This window comes from Mustela erminea, chromosome X (assembly GCF_009829155.1).
Source record: "Mustela erminea isolate mMusErm1 chromosome X, mMusErm1.Pri, whole genome shotgun sequence".
Taxonomy (NCBI): domain Eukaryota; kingdom Metazoa; phylum Chordata; class Mammalia; order Carnivora; family Mustelidae; genus Mustela; species Mustela erminea.
Genome location: NC_045635.1, coordinates 73,287,974 through 73,306,392, shown reverse-complemented (window position 1 = coordinate 73,306,392; position 18,419 = coordinate 73,287,974). Strand labels below are relative to the sequence as shown.

Sequence of the window (18,419 nt, the reverse complement as noted above, 5' to 3'; positions counted from 1 at the left end):
GGCACAAAAACAGACACATAGACCGGTGGAACAGAGGAAAGAGTCCAGATATGAATCCTCATTTGTATGGTCAAATAATCTTCAACAAAGCAGGAAAGAAGATCCTGTGGAAAAAAGACAGCCTCTTCAATAAATGGCACTGGGGAAATTGGGTAGCTATGTATAGAATAATAAAACTCGACCATTCTCTTACACCATACAGAAAGCTAAACTCAAAATGGATGACGAACCTCAATGTGACACAGGAATTCATCAAAATCCTAGAGGACAACATAGACATTAACCTCTTCAACATCGGCCACAGCAACTTCTTTCAAGACACTTCTCCAAAGGCAAAGGAAACAAAAGCAAAAAAGAACTTTTGGGACTTCATCAAAATCAAAATCTTCTGCACAGCAAAAAAAACAGTCAACAAAACAAAGAGGTGATTCATGGAATGGGTTGATATCCAAGATCTATAAGGAACTCTTCAAACTCAACACCCAAAAAACACATAATCATATCAAAAAATGGACAGAAGTCTTGAACAGATACTTCTCCAAAGAAGTCATACAAATGGCTAACAGACACATGAAAAGATGTTCATCGTTAGCCATCAGGGAAATTCAAATCAAAACCACACTGAGATACCACCTGACCAGTTAGAATGGCAGTCACAAGACAGGAAATAACAAATGTTGGAGAGGATGTGGAGAAAGGGGAACCCTCGTACACTGTTGGTGTGAATGCAAGTTGGTACAACCACTTTGGAAACCAGTGTGGAGATTCCTCAAAAATTAAAAAATAGAACTACCCTATGACCCAGTAATTACACTGCTGGGTATTTGCCCCAATGGTACAGATGTAATGAAAAGAAGAGCCATCTGTACTCTAGTGTTCATGGGGGAAATGGCCATAATAGCCAAACTGTGGAAAGAGCCAAGAAGCCCTTCAACAGATGAATGGATTAAGAAGGTGTGACCCATATATACAATGGAATATTACTCAGCCATCAGTAAGGATGAATATCCAACTTTTGTATCAGCATGGACAGGACTGGAGGAGATTATGCTGAGTGAAATAAATCAAGCAGAGAAAGTCAATTATCATATGATTTCATTTACTTTTGGAGCATAAGGAATAACACTGAGGACATTAGGAGCAGGAAAGGAAAAGTGAATTGGGGGGAAATCAGAGGGGGAGACAAACCATAAGAGATTGTGGACTCTGAGAAGCAAACTGAGGGTTTTAGAGGAGAGGGGGGTGGGGGGATTGGTGAGCCTCTGGTGGGTATTAAAGAGGACATATATTACATGGTGCACTGGGTGTGGTACATAATGAAATTTGGAACACTGAAGCAATAAAATTAAATTTAAAAATAAATAAATAATAAATTAAAAATTAAGAAAAATGAAAAATCATTTCCTGACCCTCAAAGCCTTAACAGTAATTATTTTTACCTATAGCAGCTTTTATAGTTTTTATTGGGGCACCCAGGTGGCACAGTAGGTTAAGCAGCTGCCTTCAGCTCGGGTCATGATCCCAGGGTCCTGGGATCAAGCCCCACATTGGGCTCCCTGCTCAGGAGGTAGTCTGCTTCTACCTCTCCCTCTGCCTTTTGCTCTTCCTACTTGTACTCTCTTTTTGTCAAATAAGTAAATAAAATCTTTTTAAAAAGATTATATATATATATAAATAGAGAGAGAATGTGATCATGTGGAGGGCCAGAGGGAGTAAGAGAAGCAAGCTCCCTGATCTGGAGCTTAATCTCAGGACCCTGAGATTATGACCTAAACTGAAGGCAGATGCTTAACAGACTGAGCTACCCAGGCACACCACATAGCATTCCTTTAAAAATTAAACAAAATACTGTGTGAACTGGGATATATAAAGTTTTGAAGCAGAAATGGGGAATCTGGGAGAAGATATTTGCAAATGACAGTACAGATAAAAGGTTGATATCCAGGATCTATAAAGAACCCCTCAAACTCAACACACACAAAACAGACAATAATATCAAAAAATGGGCAGAAGATATGAACAGACACTTCTCCAATGAAGACATACAAATGGCTATCAGACACATGAAAAAAATGTTCATCATCACTACCCATTAGGGAGATTCACATTAAAGCCACATTGAGATACCACCTTACATGAAGTAGAATGGCCAAAACTAGCAAGACAGGAAACAACATGTATTGGAGAGGATGTGGAGAAAGGGGAACCCTCTTCCACTGTTGGTGGGAATGCAAGTTGGTGCAGCCACTTTGGAGAACAGTGTGGAGATTCCTCAAGAAATTAAAAATAGAGCTTCCCTATGACCCTGCAATTGCACTCCTGGGTATTTACCCCAAAGATACAGATGTAGTGAAATGAAGGGCCATATGTACCCCAATGTTTATAGCAGCAATGGCCACGGTCACCAAATTGTGGAAGGAATGAAGAAAGATGCTCTTCAATGGATGAATGGATAAGGAAGATGTGGTCCATATACACTATGGAGTATTATGCCTCCATCAGAAAGGATGAATACCCAACTTTTGTAGCAACATGGATGGGACTGGAAGAGATTATGCTGAGTGAAATAAGTCAAGCAGAGAGAGTTAATTGTCATATGGTTTAACTTATTTGTGGAGCATAACTAATAGCATGGAGGACAAGGGAAATTAGAGAGGAGAAGGGAGTTGAGGGAAATTGGAAGGGGAGGTGAACCATGAGAGACTATGGACTCTGAAAAACAACCTGAGGGTTTTTAAGGGGTTGGGGATGGGAGGTTGGGGGAGCCAGGTGGTGGGTATTATGGAGGGCATGTATTGCATGGAGCACTGGGTGTGGTGCAAAAAACAATGAATACTGTTACACTGAAAAATAAATAAACAAATAAATAAATAAATAAATAAATAAATAAATAAAATAAAATAAAAAAGAAATGGGGAATCTGATTTACTTCCCCGATTCCATGTGGTGGGAAGATACAATTCCATGTCAGCAGGTAAGGAAAGTCCTTTAACGTCACTTCAGAAACCACTGGTCTACAGGGAAAATCCTAATCTTCTAAACCTGATAAATAAAATGCTAAGTTCACAAGTTTGCTTTTCTGCACCCTTTCTATTCTAAACATATTGCCTATGAATCTCCTACCTCAAATAGCTTCTGTAGTCTCTTGAGCTTAATTGTTATTCCCCCTAACACACTAGGCTTACTTGGTATTCCCACTAACATACTAGACTTTATCATGAGTGTTTATCTGCCTGTAGTTTTCTCTATGCCTAGAATGTTTTTCACTGTTTCTCCTCCTGTTCAACATTCAGTCTACAAAACATAGATCCAAAGTTTCCATCTCTCTGTGTATTACCCAACTTACCAAACTGACTTAGTTGTTCCCATCTCTGTGATCTTAGAGCAACTGGTATGTACTTTTATTATAGTCTGTATCACATTTTAGTGCAATTATTAGTTTATATGTTCTCTCTACTTCTACTGTTGACAAAGACTGCTACTCATATAATTTTTCATTACTTTAGACATAAAATCCCAAAACAGTGGGTGCTTTATAAAATTTTGTAAGGATAAAGGTATAAAGATCTCATTGTCATCAAATTCCTTTTCATTTTCTACTATGTAGTAACTGTAATAATTTTTAAATTTCAGTTAGAGAAATAGTAAGCTTTTTTTAATCATTTCATGCACTTTTAATTTTTTTGTAGAGAATAAAAAAGTTCAGTTCTAAAGTATAAAACTAGTATTTTTAGGGGAGCACTGTTTATCACAGTGAATTATTATTTAAGACAATGACCATTTGGACGTTCTTCTTTTCTAATCATAAAGCTTCTCTACCAAGGGTACATCATCTTTGTGCTTTTTAGCCTAGATTAAAACTGGACAAGATATACAAATGTTTAAAACCCTTGTAAAGAAAGAAAAATATACATTACTGAGACATATAAGTAAGTAGATGCTCTGTATTCTATAGAAGGCTTTGAGACAAAGTTGGTTTGTCTAGCGCCCCTCATCCCTGCCCCCAGCATACAAAAATACACATACAATAAGGCCTTGAAAGTGATTTCTTGCAAGGAAATGACATTTTTTTAAAGAGTCATGTCCACTTGATTTGAGTCACTAGAGTAACAAAACTGTTTTCAAGAATACTTTAAAAATTCAATAATGTAACCTTTAGTACAGCTTGAAAGGCTCTAAAGGACAAGGCAATTAAATCATTATTAGTTTATTTCTAATGCTGGGCAGCATGAACAGACAAGGCTGATCATCAGATGGGTTTATTACCTGTTGGAGTGATAAGTCCTGGTGATAAAAGGCTGGGGAATGAATGGGGCAGAGGGCGAGCATTGTCCTGCAACACTCCCAAAGAACGCTTAGGAGGCCTGCCAGGCCTGGAACTGTTGAAAAAAACAAAAACAAAAACAGACAAAAACAAAGATTAGGTTAAAAACATGCTCCTTTTGGAAATATCATCAGTTGCAGTATTTGCTTCCTCAACTTAGTTTAATTACCAAGTGATAGAATTTTATTTTAAAGACTATTTTCATTGAGTACCAGAAGACCAATACCTTCCTTTTTACTAAATTTCCCAACATAGTTATGGCAAACATTTAAACCATAAAAGATTAATTTTATTTTAGATTACGTTTTCAAGGCAGCACTTTGCAATACAGATTACTTGTTTGAGAAACCCAAAGTTATCCCCTGTCCTTAAAGCTACATTTGATCCCAAGTATTAATACATACTACTGAGACCTGAGATAGTGACTAACAGAATTCAGATAGTATAGAATGGGAAATGATTCTCTGCACAGAGGGGTAAAGAGGTAAAGAGCTAAGAGATGGAGAATAAGATGTGATTTTTTATTCTTCTTCTTTTTTATTTTTTTAAAGATTTTTTTAAATTATTTATTTGACAGACAGAGATCACAAGTAGGCAGAGAGGCAGGCAGAGAGAGAGAAGGAGGAAGCAGGCTCCCTGCCAAGCAGAGAGCCCAACGCGGGGCTTGATCCCAGGACCCTAGGATCACGACCTGAGCCGAAGGCAGAGGCTTTAACCCACTGAGCCACCCAGGCGCCCCTATTCTTTTTTTTTTTTTTTTTTTTTTTTTTTAGCATTTCCACAGCTGCCAGGAGACCACCGGGAACAAAGGGCTCCCACTCTCAGTAGATTTTTTTAAATCTACCTACTTTTTAAACCAGGCTGTATAACCAGTGTTAGGGTATGGAGTCAACCACTCCTCAATTAGACAGAGAACACTCTCGATAATGCAAGTCACACAGCGAGGCTTATTTCCAGCTAGCTGGTGTCCAAGTATCTGCCCAGCACAGCAGGTTTCAACAAGGACCCCGAGTTCTCAGAGCCAAGGGTTTATATAGCATTTTCAAGGCACTTTTTCATAGCTATAGCCATCTCTTGCACCACACTTTATTAGTGCTTTTAACTGATGAGTTGAGGCTAAACCTAGAGCATTAACCTGATCTATTCCATTTGCACATTCTTCACCGTGATATGAGCAGCTCAGAAATTGCAGTTACAATTGTTAATCCATAAAATAGAAAGTCAGTATCTGGCTTCTATGACTCTAATACAGTCAGTGTACTGACTGTATTATTTGTATCATTTGGACACTGTCACCACAATGAAGAGACTTAAGTCATTGAACATTAGGATCAAGTTTTTTCTCAAGTCATCCATTATGTCTCCTATATTACTTTCTAAAGTTCCCCAAGATATTTCCATTGCTTTTTATAAAAATGCAGTTTAAAAGCTGAATAATAGGGTTTTTGACAAAATACTAAACCACTATTTTAAATAACCCAAGCCACATAAAACTATAGACTCAGATAGAGAACATTTCCAAAAATGACCTTTGGTTCACAAAAAAAGTTTAAGTTAAACCTTACTCTATCAATTTTACAGTAGCAAAGTGCTCCATCAATGTAAGACAAACAGAGCTTTTTAAATGAAGACTACTTCTAGCAGTCTTACACAGAGATACCATTACCCAATTCATTTTTCACACACTGTGCTGATGTTATTTTCTTTTATTGTACATCAATATTGTATATCAGTCTAGAATGGAAGATTCTGTTTTTCTCATTCAGTGTTTCAATTTTATAAACTGACTCTCCCCTGCTTCTTTCTACTTGATTCTGAGCCATAACTTATTTTATTTAATTCAGGATTGTTATCCTGTTTGCCCTTACCTTGTTTTATGGCTTCCACTTTTAAGGAAGAGATAAGAGAAGAGCTATTTACTTCAAATGCCCTAAAGGATCCCAAGATTATTGAACAATGTTCATCAATGTATATCCAATCATTAGAAGTTAAATAATCATCACCAAACCTGTATACTAAGTGGTTCTTTGTCTTTTCATTTGACAGAAAACAAGCCTACCAACTTTATTCAAGTCTACCCTATTACTTTGTACTTTTTCCAATGTAAACATTGCAGCACTGTCTTCATACTCAGCATCACTTTCAGACTGAATCCCGAGTTAGGCAGCTTGATGTTCCTTATATTTCCATATAATAAGCCAGTTGTTGACAGTGCACATTGAAATTTGTTCCAAATTTCTAGGTAAGCTCACAATTTGAAGTAGCTCTTTTCTAATAAGCTGACTCAGGTTTGAGAGGCATTAAAGATTTCTCAGGTGGTTCTACCTTAAATTCCAAGATTTGAAAAAAAAATTGGCAAAATTTCCCACCATCAGATCTATATTGGAAAATTCATGGCTTATGTAATAAATGGCTTGGTAGTATTTACCACATATGTTATAACCAATAGGACCATATTCTCCATCCTAACATCTTTTTCAGTTGGTTGGTTGGTATGATTAATTGAGTCTTCCCAGCAAGAACATATGCTCTGAGAAGGTTGTTTATATCTCTGGGTTTGTCACTGCATCCTGAGCAATTCTAATGGTATCTACACACATCAGGGCTCACTAAATGGTTAATTAACTCAGTTAATAAGATATATTTCACTGTTGCTACAGTTTCCAAATATCCTTAAATTGCTCTATTCTCCCTGACTACATGAATAGCAAATTGGTTGCATCATTTAATCATCAGATAATCGTTTTTAAGTCTTGGACTCCACAATAATTATAGGAGATTCAAAATATGATCCACTTGAATCTGACTAGGTACAAGATTAAAGAAGTTTAGATGTCACTATGTACAAGGTTAAAGAAGGGTAGATGTTACTTAATACCACTTCAAGAACCACTTGAGAACTAAAGGTCCCTGGAGTTATGCATATGCAGTGACAATATCACTTATTCAATCATCCAGTAAACACTTTATCATTCAGTAAACAAACATGCTCTAGGTGCCCAACCACTGTTTGTGTGGCATGGTACTAAATATAAGGATTATAGAGATTAAAATGGAAGCTTGACAAAGGTAGCAGTTTTGGTCTCTTTGTTTATTGATATAATGTGAACACCTAGAATGGCTTCTATTTTTTAGGAGTTTATGGTCTAGTGATAGAGATGTGTTTCTGACCTGTTGTTTAAAATTTTGATTAACTCTTTAGTTTGATATCCAAACTTAAATTTATCAGTGAGCAAACATCACATTCAGATGCCTTTGTTTCTATTCTTGGAAAGAATACTTGGACCCCCTAGAATAAATTAATTAGAATCTAATTTCTAAAACTGTTTTATAATCAATAAAGTTCCGTACTAATAGAAGATAGTTTTGTTTAAAAAAAAAAAGAAGACAGTTTTATTTTTATCTTTAGGCCTAATGATCCTCTCTAGTAAGAAACTCCTAGCACTCCTAGCACAAGTTCCTGTATTTTTTTAAAGTTAAATTCAATTAGCTGACATGTAGTACATCATTAGTTTCTGATGTAGTGATCAGTAATTCACCAGTTGCATATAACACCCAGGGTTCATCACATCTCGTGCCCTCCTTAATGCTGCATTTTTTTTCAAAGAACACAAGCCTAACATGATGCAAGACTATGGAGGACACTGTAGAAAGTTGGAAAAGATCATTCATAATGTATGATCCTCTTATACTTCTTATCTTTAAGAGCTTTATTAGCATCAGGCAGATATTTACATATTAATCAGGACAAATTAACAAATAACAAACAATGAGAAAATTGTTATTTGGATGACAATTTAATCAGCATAGGCTGAAAGGTCCATCATTGCAGCATCTTATCTCTGCTGAAATATTTACTGTGTTACTGATTTCAGTAATGCTTTATTTTACAGGAAACAAATAACCATGTAATTACTCTTTGATCGAATGATAATTGCTTGTTGGCAATTATTTGTTTTCTGTTTAATTATAAAGTTATTTGCACTCTGTAAAATAAAACAGCTTTAAAAAAATTTCCCACCCAAATGACTCAGTGGTTGTATCACCCTTGAACACCATAAACAAAAGTTAAGGTACAAGGCACACAACCCAATAAAGCCAAGTTTTTAATAAATAACTCAGGTAAATCTTTAAGAGTTTCAGGTTATAGAGTCAACACTAGATTACACCTAATTAATGAGTGGTTTATAGGGAAATTATATAAAAAATCAAGATTTTCTTTCAGTCTAGGTCATTCTTTAAGATAATTTATCCTGATATGTATTTTTGCTTTATTCTGTAAACTTCTTTAGAAGAAATAAGTCAGCTTCCTGAGATAAAAGATAAACCAACTCAAAATATATATCTGCACTATTTCATATTTATGTACTTGAAGTGGATTATCATCAGAGCATTACCTCACAGTTTATAAACTTCATAGACTTGATGGTTTCCTAAGAGAGAAAGTCAACAGGTCTTCTGGTATCAATAAGATATATCCAAGATATACCTGTTCCATGGGGTAATAGATAATGTAACTAATATTTTGTTCATTAAGATTTTGCAGTTTCACTGTTGGAGTTATTTTTCCCTCATGTTAGCTGCCATTTGTATATGAACCAAGGAATAAGCAACAGAGTAAGGTGATTTTGTTTTTCAAAGAATAAAAGTCTTATTAATAAATTAGTGATGACATGAGCTTACAGGATATTTAATACCAAACATATAGTCAGTATATGATTTAGTGAGGAATCACAAGTCATGTCATCCTTTCCAATGAGAGCTTGGCTTACTACTTTTAAAGAAATACTTGTAACATTCTGGGACAAATTGAGCAAATTGCTGAAGGTATGAGAGTACTCCTCTGACTTTCAATGTGCTTTTCAAATTAAATAAGAATCTTTTTGCCAGAACAGTAAAACTTTTAATTGCATTACGGATTAATAATAATCTCTTAGGACCGACATTTATTACAACATTTCAAGGATGCCGGTAGTAGTTAAACTCTACCTGACCTTTCAGTGTTTATGAAGAGAAACAAACTCTGACCTCACAGCAACCTGAATCCATCTTCTCTCAGTGTTGGCAAACTGATAATTTGTCTAACTATTGCACTGGACTGTATTCCCCACCAGATCAAAGGCAGCAGCAACCAATTCATCAAGTGGGATAAAGTCATCCATGAAAAATGGGCAATTAACATTAATCATATATAAAATTGTTCAAGTTGATAACTAGAACCTGGTCACTATGGTAACTCTCATAAAATGGTCCTTATGTTAAGCTGGGCATGAACTGGCCCTTGGTTCATGGGAACTTAAAGTGTGGCTCATCATTTCCCTAGGAGCTATCAATACACAAAGAACAAAAAACAAACAAACAACAACAACAAAAAAAACCCACCAACCAGAAGCAAGACCACTTATATACCATTATCATTTACTTTTTTTTTTCAGTTGTTTGTTTGTTTGTTTTAGTGTAGTTGATACATAATAGTCTAAGGTATACCTTTTTCAGTTCTTATAGGCAATCCAAAACTCAAATTTGTATATGTTAAACTCATCATCACCAGCACTCCCTTAGAGTTAGGGAAGTTATGGAAATTATCTTTAATATAAGACCACTTGTTAGTGGGTCAAATATTACAATATCGGGAATCATGTAGATCAATCTGTTTATGCATTTATCTTATAATTGTGATTAATTGAATTATTTATATCTATTATCTTAAATTATAATCTTTAATTTCCTTGCTAATGGTGAGTTTCTGTTTTTCCTTCAGTAAAAAAAGAAATCTGATGTAATAGACAATTTAAGGGTTGACTACTCATTTGATAGAAAGTATGACGGTGAAGCTATTTTATACTTCATTTACCTGACTCTGTTCCCTATTTAAATTAAATGTGCCCCAGGCCTGGTTTTTAGCACCTTTAAAACAAGTTTAATTTTTGTCATAAATTAAGTGAATTCAAATAAAGATTTTAATATAATTAATAAAGATTATATAACAGAAATGTTGGCATATGGCTTTAATTCTTAGTGGCTTCCTTTTGTTCCACTTATGTAATTTCTATTAACTTCAGTGGAATCAATATACCTTAGTAAATCTTAGAGTAAATCAAATTAAATAAACATTTCCCCTTCTAAAGTGTATCATATCCCTGTCAAATACTTTTTTTCCTAAGGAAAGGTATTCTTGAATTCAAAAAGTATATCACTATGCAAAACCTTTGATATTAAGAGAATGGATAAGAAGTTAACATTCATATTTGGATATATTCTGCTAGTATTTCAAATTCAACATATGCCTCCCCAAATACCACTCTCCAATCCTCCCTTCTCTTGTCATTAGTACAGGCATGCTCTCCTATTGATTGCTGAAACTACAAACTTGAGGGCAATTTTGATCCTCCCTCAAGACACCTGGGAGATTCAGTCAGTTAGGCATCTTCCTTCAACTCAGGTCATGATCCCAGGGTCCTGGAATCAAGTCCTGCATCAGGATCCTTGCTCAGCAGGGAGTCTGCTTCTCCCTCTGCCTGCTCTGTTTGTTCTGCCTGCAACTTTCCCTGCTTCTGCTCTCTCTCTCTCTCTGACAAATAAGTGAATAAATACATCTTAAAAAAATTGTTGATCCTCCCTCTTCTCCCTTAGTTTTCAGTCTCCAATATCTTTGCTGCATTGCAGTATGTGTTGCAGATTTCCATCTCCATCTATTGCTAATTCCCTAATTTTGGCCCTCATCACTTCATGCCCAGGTTATTTTAATGGTTCACTTCATTGTTATAATTCATTCCTTGTAAACTATCCTGTGAAATTTGGTGAAACATTCCTTTAATTATGTCATCTTTTGCTCTAGAACCTTCAATACTTCCAGACCACATATAAAACAAAGTCTAAATGCCTAAGCCAGGCAATCTCCTCAAATATATATTTCTTCCCTTTCTCTAATTACTTCTTAAATGAGTCTTCTATTCCAACTGGAAGAGTTGTTTCACTGTCTGCTAAACATAGTATTTGACTCTAGAACCCTTTAACTGTGAAACATTTTCAAGGTATCAGTTTCTTGGAGACATACTTTAAGTTCCACTGCCTTGGGAAAGTTGCAGTATAACCTGCTGTAACTGCTGCTGCTTTTCTGAAAGGCCACTGACTTTTACTTTGTATCATCGTTTATAGGTATTCTTAAATGGTTAACACAAAGGGCACTTTAGTGAACCTGTTCCAAATAGCCAAAATACTGTTTTTTTGTTTGTTTGTTTGTTTTGTTTTATGTCTGGCAAATGAAGTCTCATTGGTTATTGTCACAGTCTGTATATAATACTACAATGATCTCAGTAGTTAACATTTCAAATTTGAATGTCAATCAGAAAATAGAGGAACAGGACCTTAATATCACAACTCAGGAGAGCTTAGGAAGTTGAGCAAGACCTTTAGGAATGCAATCACTATTAACCTGATTGCATTAGTCTCTACAGGTAGGGATATAGCCTGAAAGTACACATTCAATTGATAAACAAAAGTGCCAGGGTTTTTTTGTTTGTTTGTTTGTTTTTTGTTGTTTTTGTTTTTGCTGATTTTTTAAAATTTTGCATGAACAAATATTAACAAATCATACAAAATAATAATGTAAACAATCTTAGATATTCAGTGTTTTGTAGTAGAAAGCACTAGAAGTGAAATCTGAGTTCTAATTCCAGTTGTTGTAGGAAGAATTCTAAAATTCCCCTCCATCCTGAGAGACTTCTAGGCAAAATCACCAGAACTTTGAATGTATTATAGCTGAGGTCATTACAATTACATGGCAAAAGGGATTTTGCACATGTGATTAAGTTAACTAACCAGGCAACTTGATTTAATCAAGGAGAAGATTATCTAGATGGATCCAATCCTTTAAAAGCAGAAAGGAAGTGCCAGAACATACCATTCCTGATTTGAGGATAGAAAAAGCCATGTATTGAGGAATGCATGTAGTTTCTAGAAGCCAAGTGCAATCCTGGGCTGACAGTCAGCAAGAAAATAGGCATGCAAACCCTAAAATTGAACTACATTCTGCCAAAAACTTCAATGTGAATAGATTCTTACCAAAATCTTCCAGATTAAGAGCCCAGCCTATCAGCCCTTGATTTCAACCTTCCAACACTCTAAGAACCCACTCAAGCCTCTCTAGATTTATGATATATAGAACTGTGAGATAATAAATGAATGTTGTTTTGAGTTGCTAAATTTGAGGCAATTGGTTATACAACAGAAAACTAGTTCACCAGTTCTGCCATTATTGAGATAAGTGATCTCAAGCAAATTACATGACTATTCTAGATGTGGTTTCTCACTTTAAGATTAGAGATGTAAACTAAATATGAATCTGATCATTAGAACTATTTTATATTTCTGGTCTAATTCAGATAATGCATTAACTTCAAAGTATGCACAGTTTTCCTCTTTCTCATCTGTATATTTTAGCTTATATTTTAAGTTACATTAAGTTTCTGGATTGATTCTATGGAAAATTACCCAAAAAAAGAACAAAATGTGTGCATAATGTCATAGTATTATCCTCACCTGGTAGTTGTGTGTAATTGTGTAATTGGTCAATATATATGAATACTGGCTTGGAAAGTTGAAAGTGCTGTACAACTTGAAAATTCTGATACTGCAACATGGATGATCCTTGAGGACATTATGCTGTGAGAAATAAGGCAATCACAAAAAGACAAATATTGTATAATTCTACATATATGAGGTAAATATATAGTGAACTTATGAAAATAGAAAGTAGAAAGGTGTTTTCCTGGGGCCAGGGAAGGGGTGGGAGGCAGGGGATGCGGAGTTATTCGATAGGTATAGAGTTTTAGTTTTGCAACATGAAAAAGTTCTAAATAGGAACTAGGGTGGCTCAGTGGGTTAAGCCTCTGTCTTTGGCTCAGGTCATGATCTCAGGGTCTTGGGATTGAAAGATCCCCTTCCTCCTTGGTAAAGGCTTGTTTTAGCAACCTATTGTCCCCATAGCCTGATGGCAAAACATTGTCTGTGGTCACCTGGTCTGTCAAAAGGAAAGACAAATGAGAAACGAAATGTACCGGGACTTTCCAGAGTGCTGTCCCAAGGAATCGCCAGAACGCCCTGACCCCAACGCCCAATCATGCCTGAATCAAATTGATCAATTAGACTCCTGTAACCATGCATATCTGTTTCTATAGGACCGCTTCTGTAAACTCGCTTCCCACCACCCCAACCTTGCCCTATATAATCTGCTCCCCAACTTAGCCCGGCGCGCTCAGCCCACAAAGGCTGATGCGTCCGCAGGTGCCTGTGTAACCAATAAACCTCTTGCAACTTGCATCCGGTGGAGGCTTGGTGTCTGCTTCTTGGGTGTGGATCGAGGGTCTTTCAGGATCAAGGCCCGCGTTGAGCTCTCTGCTCAGCGGGGAGCCTGCTTCCTCCCCTCTCTCTCTCTCTCTGCCTGCCTTTCTACCTACTTTTGATCTCTGTCTGTCAAATAAATAAAAATCTTAAAACAAGAAAAGTTCTACAAATCTGTTGACAACAATGTGAATATAGCTAGCACTACTTCATTGTACACTTGAAATGGTTAATACTATACTAGAATGTATTTTACCACAATTTTTAAGGTGCTATACAAATAGAAGGAATATTGTTACTCTGCTTGCAGTTATTAATACTTAAAATTTCCATGGAAATCATTTTGAATGTCAAAAAAATTCTATCCAAAGAGATACTCTGTCATTTACATATCAGAAAAGTAGAATTCTCATCTGAATGTTAGTGCTAAAAGAATTACCAACTCTCCCAACCATCTCCTACCACATACTTTATTTACATCCCAAGAAGTCCTTACTACTAAAGCATTAATTCTAGAGTTCAAGCATTATATTTTAATTTCACAATTCTAAGTATTCTTAAGGCAACTGAAATATATATTTAGACATACATAGATTTCATTCTCATTATTTTCCCTTTCCCATCCCTTACTTTGACAGGAAAACATTTTTTAGGCATTTCTTATCACCACGAAAAACTTTGACCCACATCTCTTTACTGTTTTGAAATAATTACAATTTTCATCAAAGAAAGAATAGATCAGTTCACAGGAAATAGAGAACTCAATTCTAATTTTTTTGTTGTAGATTGCGGCACGATTATGAACAAGTTGCTAGATTTTAATAAATGGGAATGGAGAGTTTTAAGTTTTCTATGGCAGTGGACATGTTTATGACTAACTAGATGGTCTCATAACGTTATCTGCCCTCCCTCACTTTCATTTTGAAGTCAAGTAAATTTGGATAGATTCAAATGCAACAAGTAAATCTTGAGACAGAGCTGCCTGGTTACAGAAAAACATACTTTTCCAAAAAGTCATTTTTCTCCATAAATCATGGTTTCCACAAGGCAGCACAATTTGATAGGCCAGCAATGTACTGTGAAATCAGTTTGTGACTCTGAGAAATGCAACCTCTCTATGCTTCAGTTTCATCATCTGCTAAATGTGTTCTGAAATTATTTGATTGACGGAATTAAGAGGAATTAGAAATTCTTTTCTCTAAAATCCTCCATAATTCAGTAATGTGCAAGAAGGGGAAAAGAAACAGCCAATGTGTGAACTTCTTTAAGCAGAATTTTCCAATATAAATAGATTCTTATTTTATAAGTAGTGGTGTGTGACATCATACAATTACTTTGATAATGTTTTAATAGGAGTATCCCTGAAGCCATTTTATCCTTTTTTTAAAGCTGTTCTAAGTCAAAAACATTATCACATTACTTAACTCCTCAAAAATATCCTTTTACCTCACTGTCTTCAAGCAAACAAAATTGTCAAATCCCAGAGCTGGCAAAGATTATTTTCCTATTTTCCTCTAGATTCCCCTCTTCCTTATAAGAGAGAAACTTCTCCTAAAATCATGGTATTTTCCTCCATAATCATAACTTATGTCTTTAACCATAGAAAAAAATTAAGTCAATGTAATTTGCATAACTGACAGTCTGCTTTTTAATATTCCTTCATAAGTACATTTGATTCCCACAAGAATGTTTTACCACTTTCTGAAGGAAATGAAATTAATAACACCTACAAGTAATGTGAGTCTCCATTTCAAGTGAGAATCTCTTTGATACTACTAATGATGAGTTGATCCTATAGTTCCTACTAGCAACAAGACAAGGTTGCAAAAAGGGCAAACCTTTTTTTTTTCCCCTTGAGGTAGATCCTTTTTCTTATAATTCAACTGTCAATACCCTAAAGGTTACTTTTTTTTTTCTTTTCTCCCTCTGATAGGACTTCACAACAACCTAAACCCTAATCCCAGTCCTAGACTTAATATTGAAATTTAGTTGTGAACTGAATACCCTGCCAATCCTGATAAAGACAGAGTTCCCTATTCTGGCCATAGATGGCCACTTTCCCAACCTTAGTCATGCACAGAACCCTAAGTCAGGCCACAGACGGCCATGTGTATGGCCAGAGTCACCACTATTAAGGATAACTTAATGTTCACAGTATGAAGCAGAGGAAAGGAGAAAAGGAGAAAGGAGAAGTGGGAGGTCAACACAGGCCTGTTCCACATGGGGCCTCAATTCATTGTGCATGTCTTTTCAAGGATGGGTAGGAGGCATTTTTATTATGAAATACAATACATTCATTTCCGTTTCCTAACAACAGGATGCCAATCAGCAGACTATAATTCAAAGATCCATCTTCTTTGTTATAAAGGAGTTGGGAACAGTGGGAGGCAGGAGGAGTTCCCAGCAAGAGGTGGAACTGGCAGTGTGGTTTGAGGATGAGGAAACCAAGCCTACAGAAGGAGGAACCTCAAAAAGTCTGCCTTTCTTCTTACATTTTCTCTGAAGCAGGGATTTATCCTACTGCAGCAGTTGCTGTTTTGTTTGTTTGCTTGTTTGTTTGCTTCTGTTTTAACTCCTAGTGTCAGAGGGAAAAAATTCAAATCATACTTCATGTTCTTGAATTAAACAAAGCTTATTCCATACACAAAACATTGACAGTAGAAAAATAATCAGGACAGACAGTAGAAAAATTAATCAGTCCAGAAACAAGCTTATCTCTATGTTATCTTTGGATTCAAATATTGTACAGGCCTTTAAGAATAGGATAGGCTTTTATGTACACATTCCGGAGGGCTAAGCCCACAGCACAGTTCAAGGTTAGAAAATGTACTGCTACAGCTTAATTTGGAAAACCATAGTTTTACTGTGAGAAAATGAACATATACTAACTCTAATGTTCACTGTTTAATACTTGATGTCATAAAATGTATCCCCACATACAGGGAGGGAAAGGGAGTAAGAAATTTAAAAACCTTTTCAACATTTAGATGAGGGAATTGTATTTATAAATAAGAAATAAGTGTATGTGTTTATTCTGTGTTTTTGTTTTTTCTTTGTATCATGCCTTTATCTAGTCCATTACTCTTATATTAATATTATTATAATTATTTTACTAGAAAATACGTTCTGTGAAATAATCTCACAGTGTGTATGTACTCATTGTCTTTGGACTTTCTGGGTGTTATTTATGCTATGTTTTGAGGAAATGCTATTTTCTGGCTTAACAGACCTAAACAATAACAAATACGCTGTTAAATATTACCCCCTCAAGGCAGGAGAAGTTAGATAGAAATAAACATTTCTACCCTAAAATTGAAAGTTTTTCATCACTGATAACTTTTTCTAAGATATATTCAACTAACATACTCCCATTATTAATTGCTAAATACAATTGAAAGACTATCCTAAGCAGTAAAAACTTGTTAATTATTTCACCTTTTTGAGAAAAAAATAATTTCAAGGTCAAAATCATGGAAGATTAAAGTTCTTAAACACTTTTGACAATTTAACCCCATCGGTGGGGCATACAGAGAACACTGTAACATTCACCTCCAGAAAGAGCTAGTGATGACCCTTACTCTAACACTCCTTCCATTACCAGAGCAGCAAGACATTCCCTGCAAGTGTACAGCAATTTCCTACTTTTAGGTATCACAGGAATGTAAATTAAATTCATCTCAGCACCATAGTTAAGTGAGCAGTTTGTCCCACTCTGCCTATTGTAAAAACTTAGAAGTAAATAAACTATAGTTACTTGTCTAGACTCTAAATTTCTTGTTGATGGAGACTGTATCTTATTGTATATATATCGCATGTTTGTTTCTAACATAGTTCTTGGTACAAAGTAAACATCAACTAGGAGGGAAGGAAGGAAGGAAAGAAGGAAGAAGGAAGTGATGGAAGGAGGGATAAGAGAATTATTTTTAATAATTTTATTAATTTTTTGCCAGAATATTTTGTACCATGCCATTTAAGCATTTTTGTGAATTTCCTTTGAAACTTTGGAGTTAGAAATAAGATCTAAATACATTGATTTTTCTCCTGAACTCTCCCAGAACTGGATTAAAATATCAAAATTAACAGTTGGCAAGGTTACTAATTAGTGCAACAAGAGACAGGCATACTGAATATTTTTGCAATCTGAATTTAGAAAGGAAACTTTTTTTGAAAAGTGGCAGAACAAAAACTGAAAAAATGTTTTTCCTTAGTTTCCTATTTAAATGACAAAATTGATTCTGTTTCAAATGTACTTGGTTAGAAAAGCCATCCACAAGTTTAGCTTAAAAACTGGGGAAGCAAGTGCAGCAAGGTAACACAGTCTCTATTTAATTCCCAATTCACATTAAGCCACAGGAAAATTAATCATTCCTAATAAGCATCATCATAATAGTAAAAAAGGAAGAGGTTTTGAATTTCCCTAAACTCTTGCTGAACAGCTATTGTATCCTTTATCTCCCTGCCTTCCAGAAAGTTAGTGGTTCTATTTAACTTCAACTATTCATTAACCCTTCAGTTACAAAATATTTGAGATGATTTTCAGTGAATATTAGCCGCTAGAGAGTACAAACTCTCTGGCAGCTTACTTTAAATTCCTGCAGTAACATGAGCATTTCACAAAACAATCTTTACAACTGCATACATTATAATTTACACATTACATACAACAGGGTTTCGCCTTAGGCCTGTTGCCAAGAATAATCATTATACATTTTTTGTCCTTTTGTAAAAGAATAATTATAAATGTGAAAGTGGA

At 35.4% G+C, this 18,419-nt stretch overlaps 1 protein-coding gene across 1 annotated transcript in view; it reads right to left on the bottom strand.

The window, feature by feature from the left end:
• Nucleotides 1-18,419, bottom strand: part of DACH2 (dachshund family transcription factor 2) — an 896,917-nt gene that overhangs the window by 437,643 nt on the left and 440,855 nt on the right. Inside the window, exon 3 of the mRNA XM_032330772.1 lies at nucleotides 4,267-4,379. Coding sequence (XP_032186663.1) covers nucleotides 4,267-4,379 — 113 coding nt within the window. The remainder of the gene's footprint in view (nucleotides 1-4,266; nucleotides 4,380-18,419) is intronic.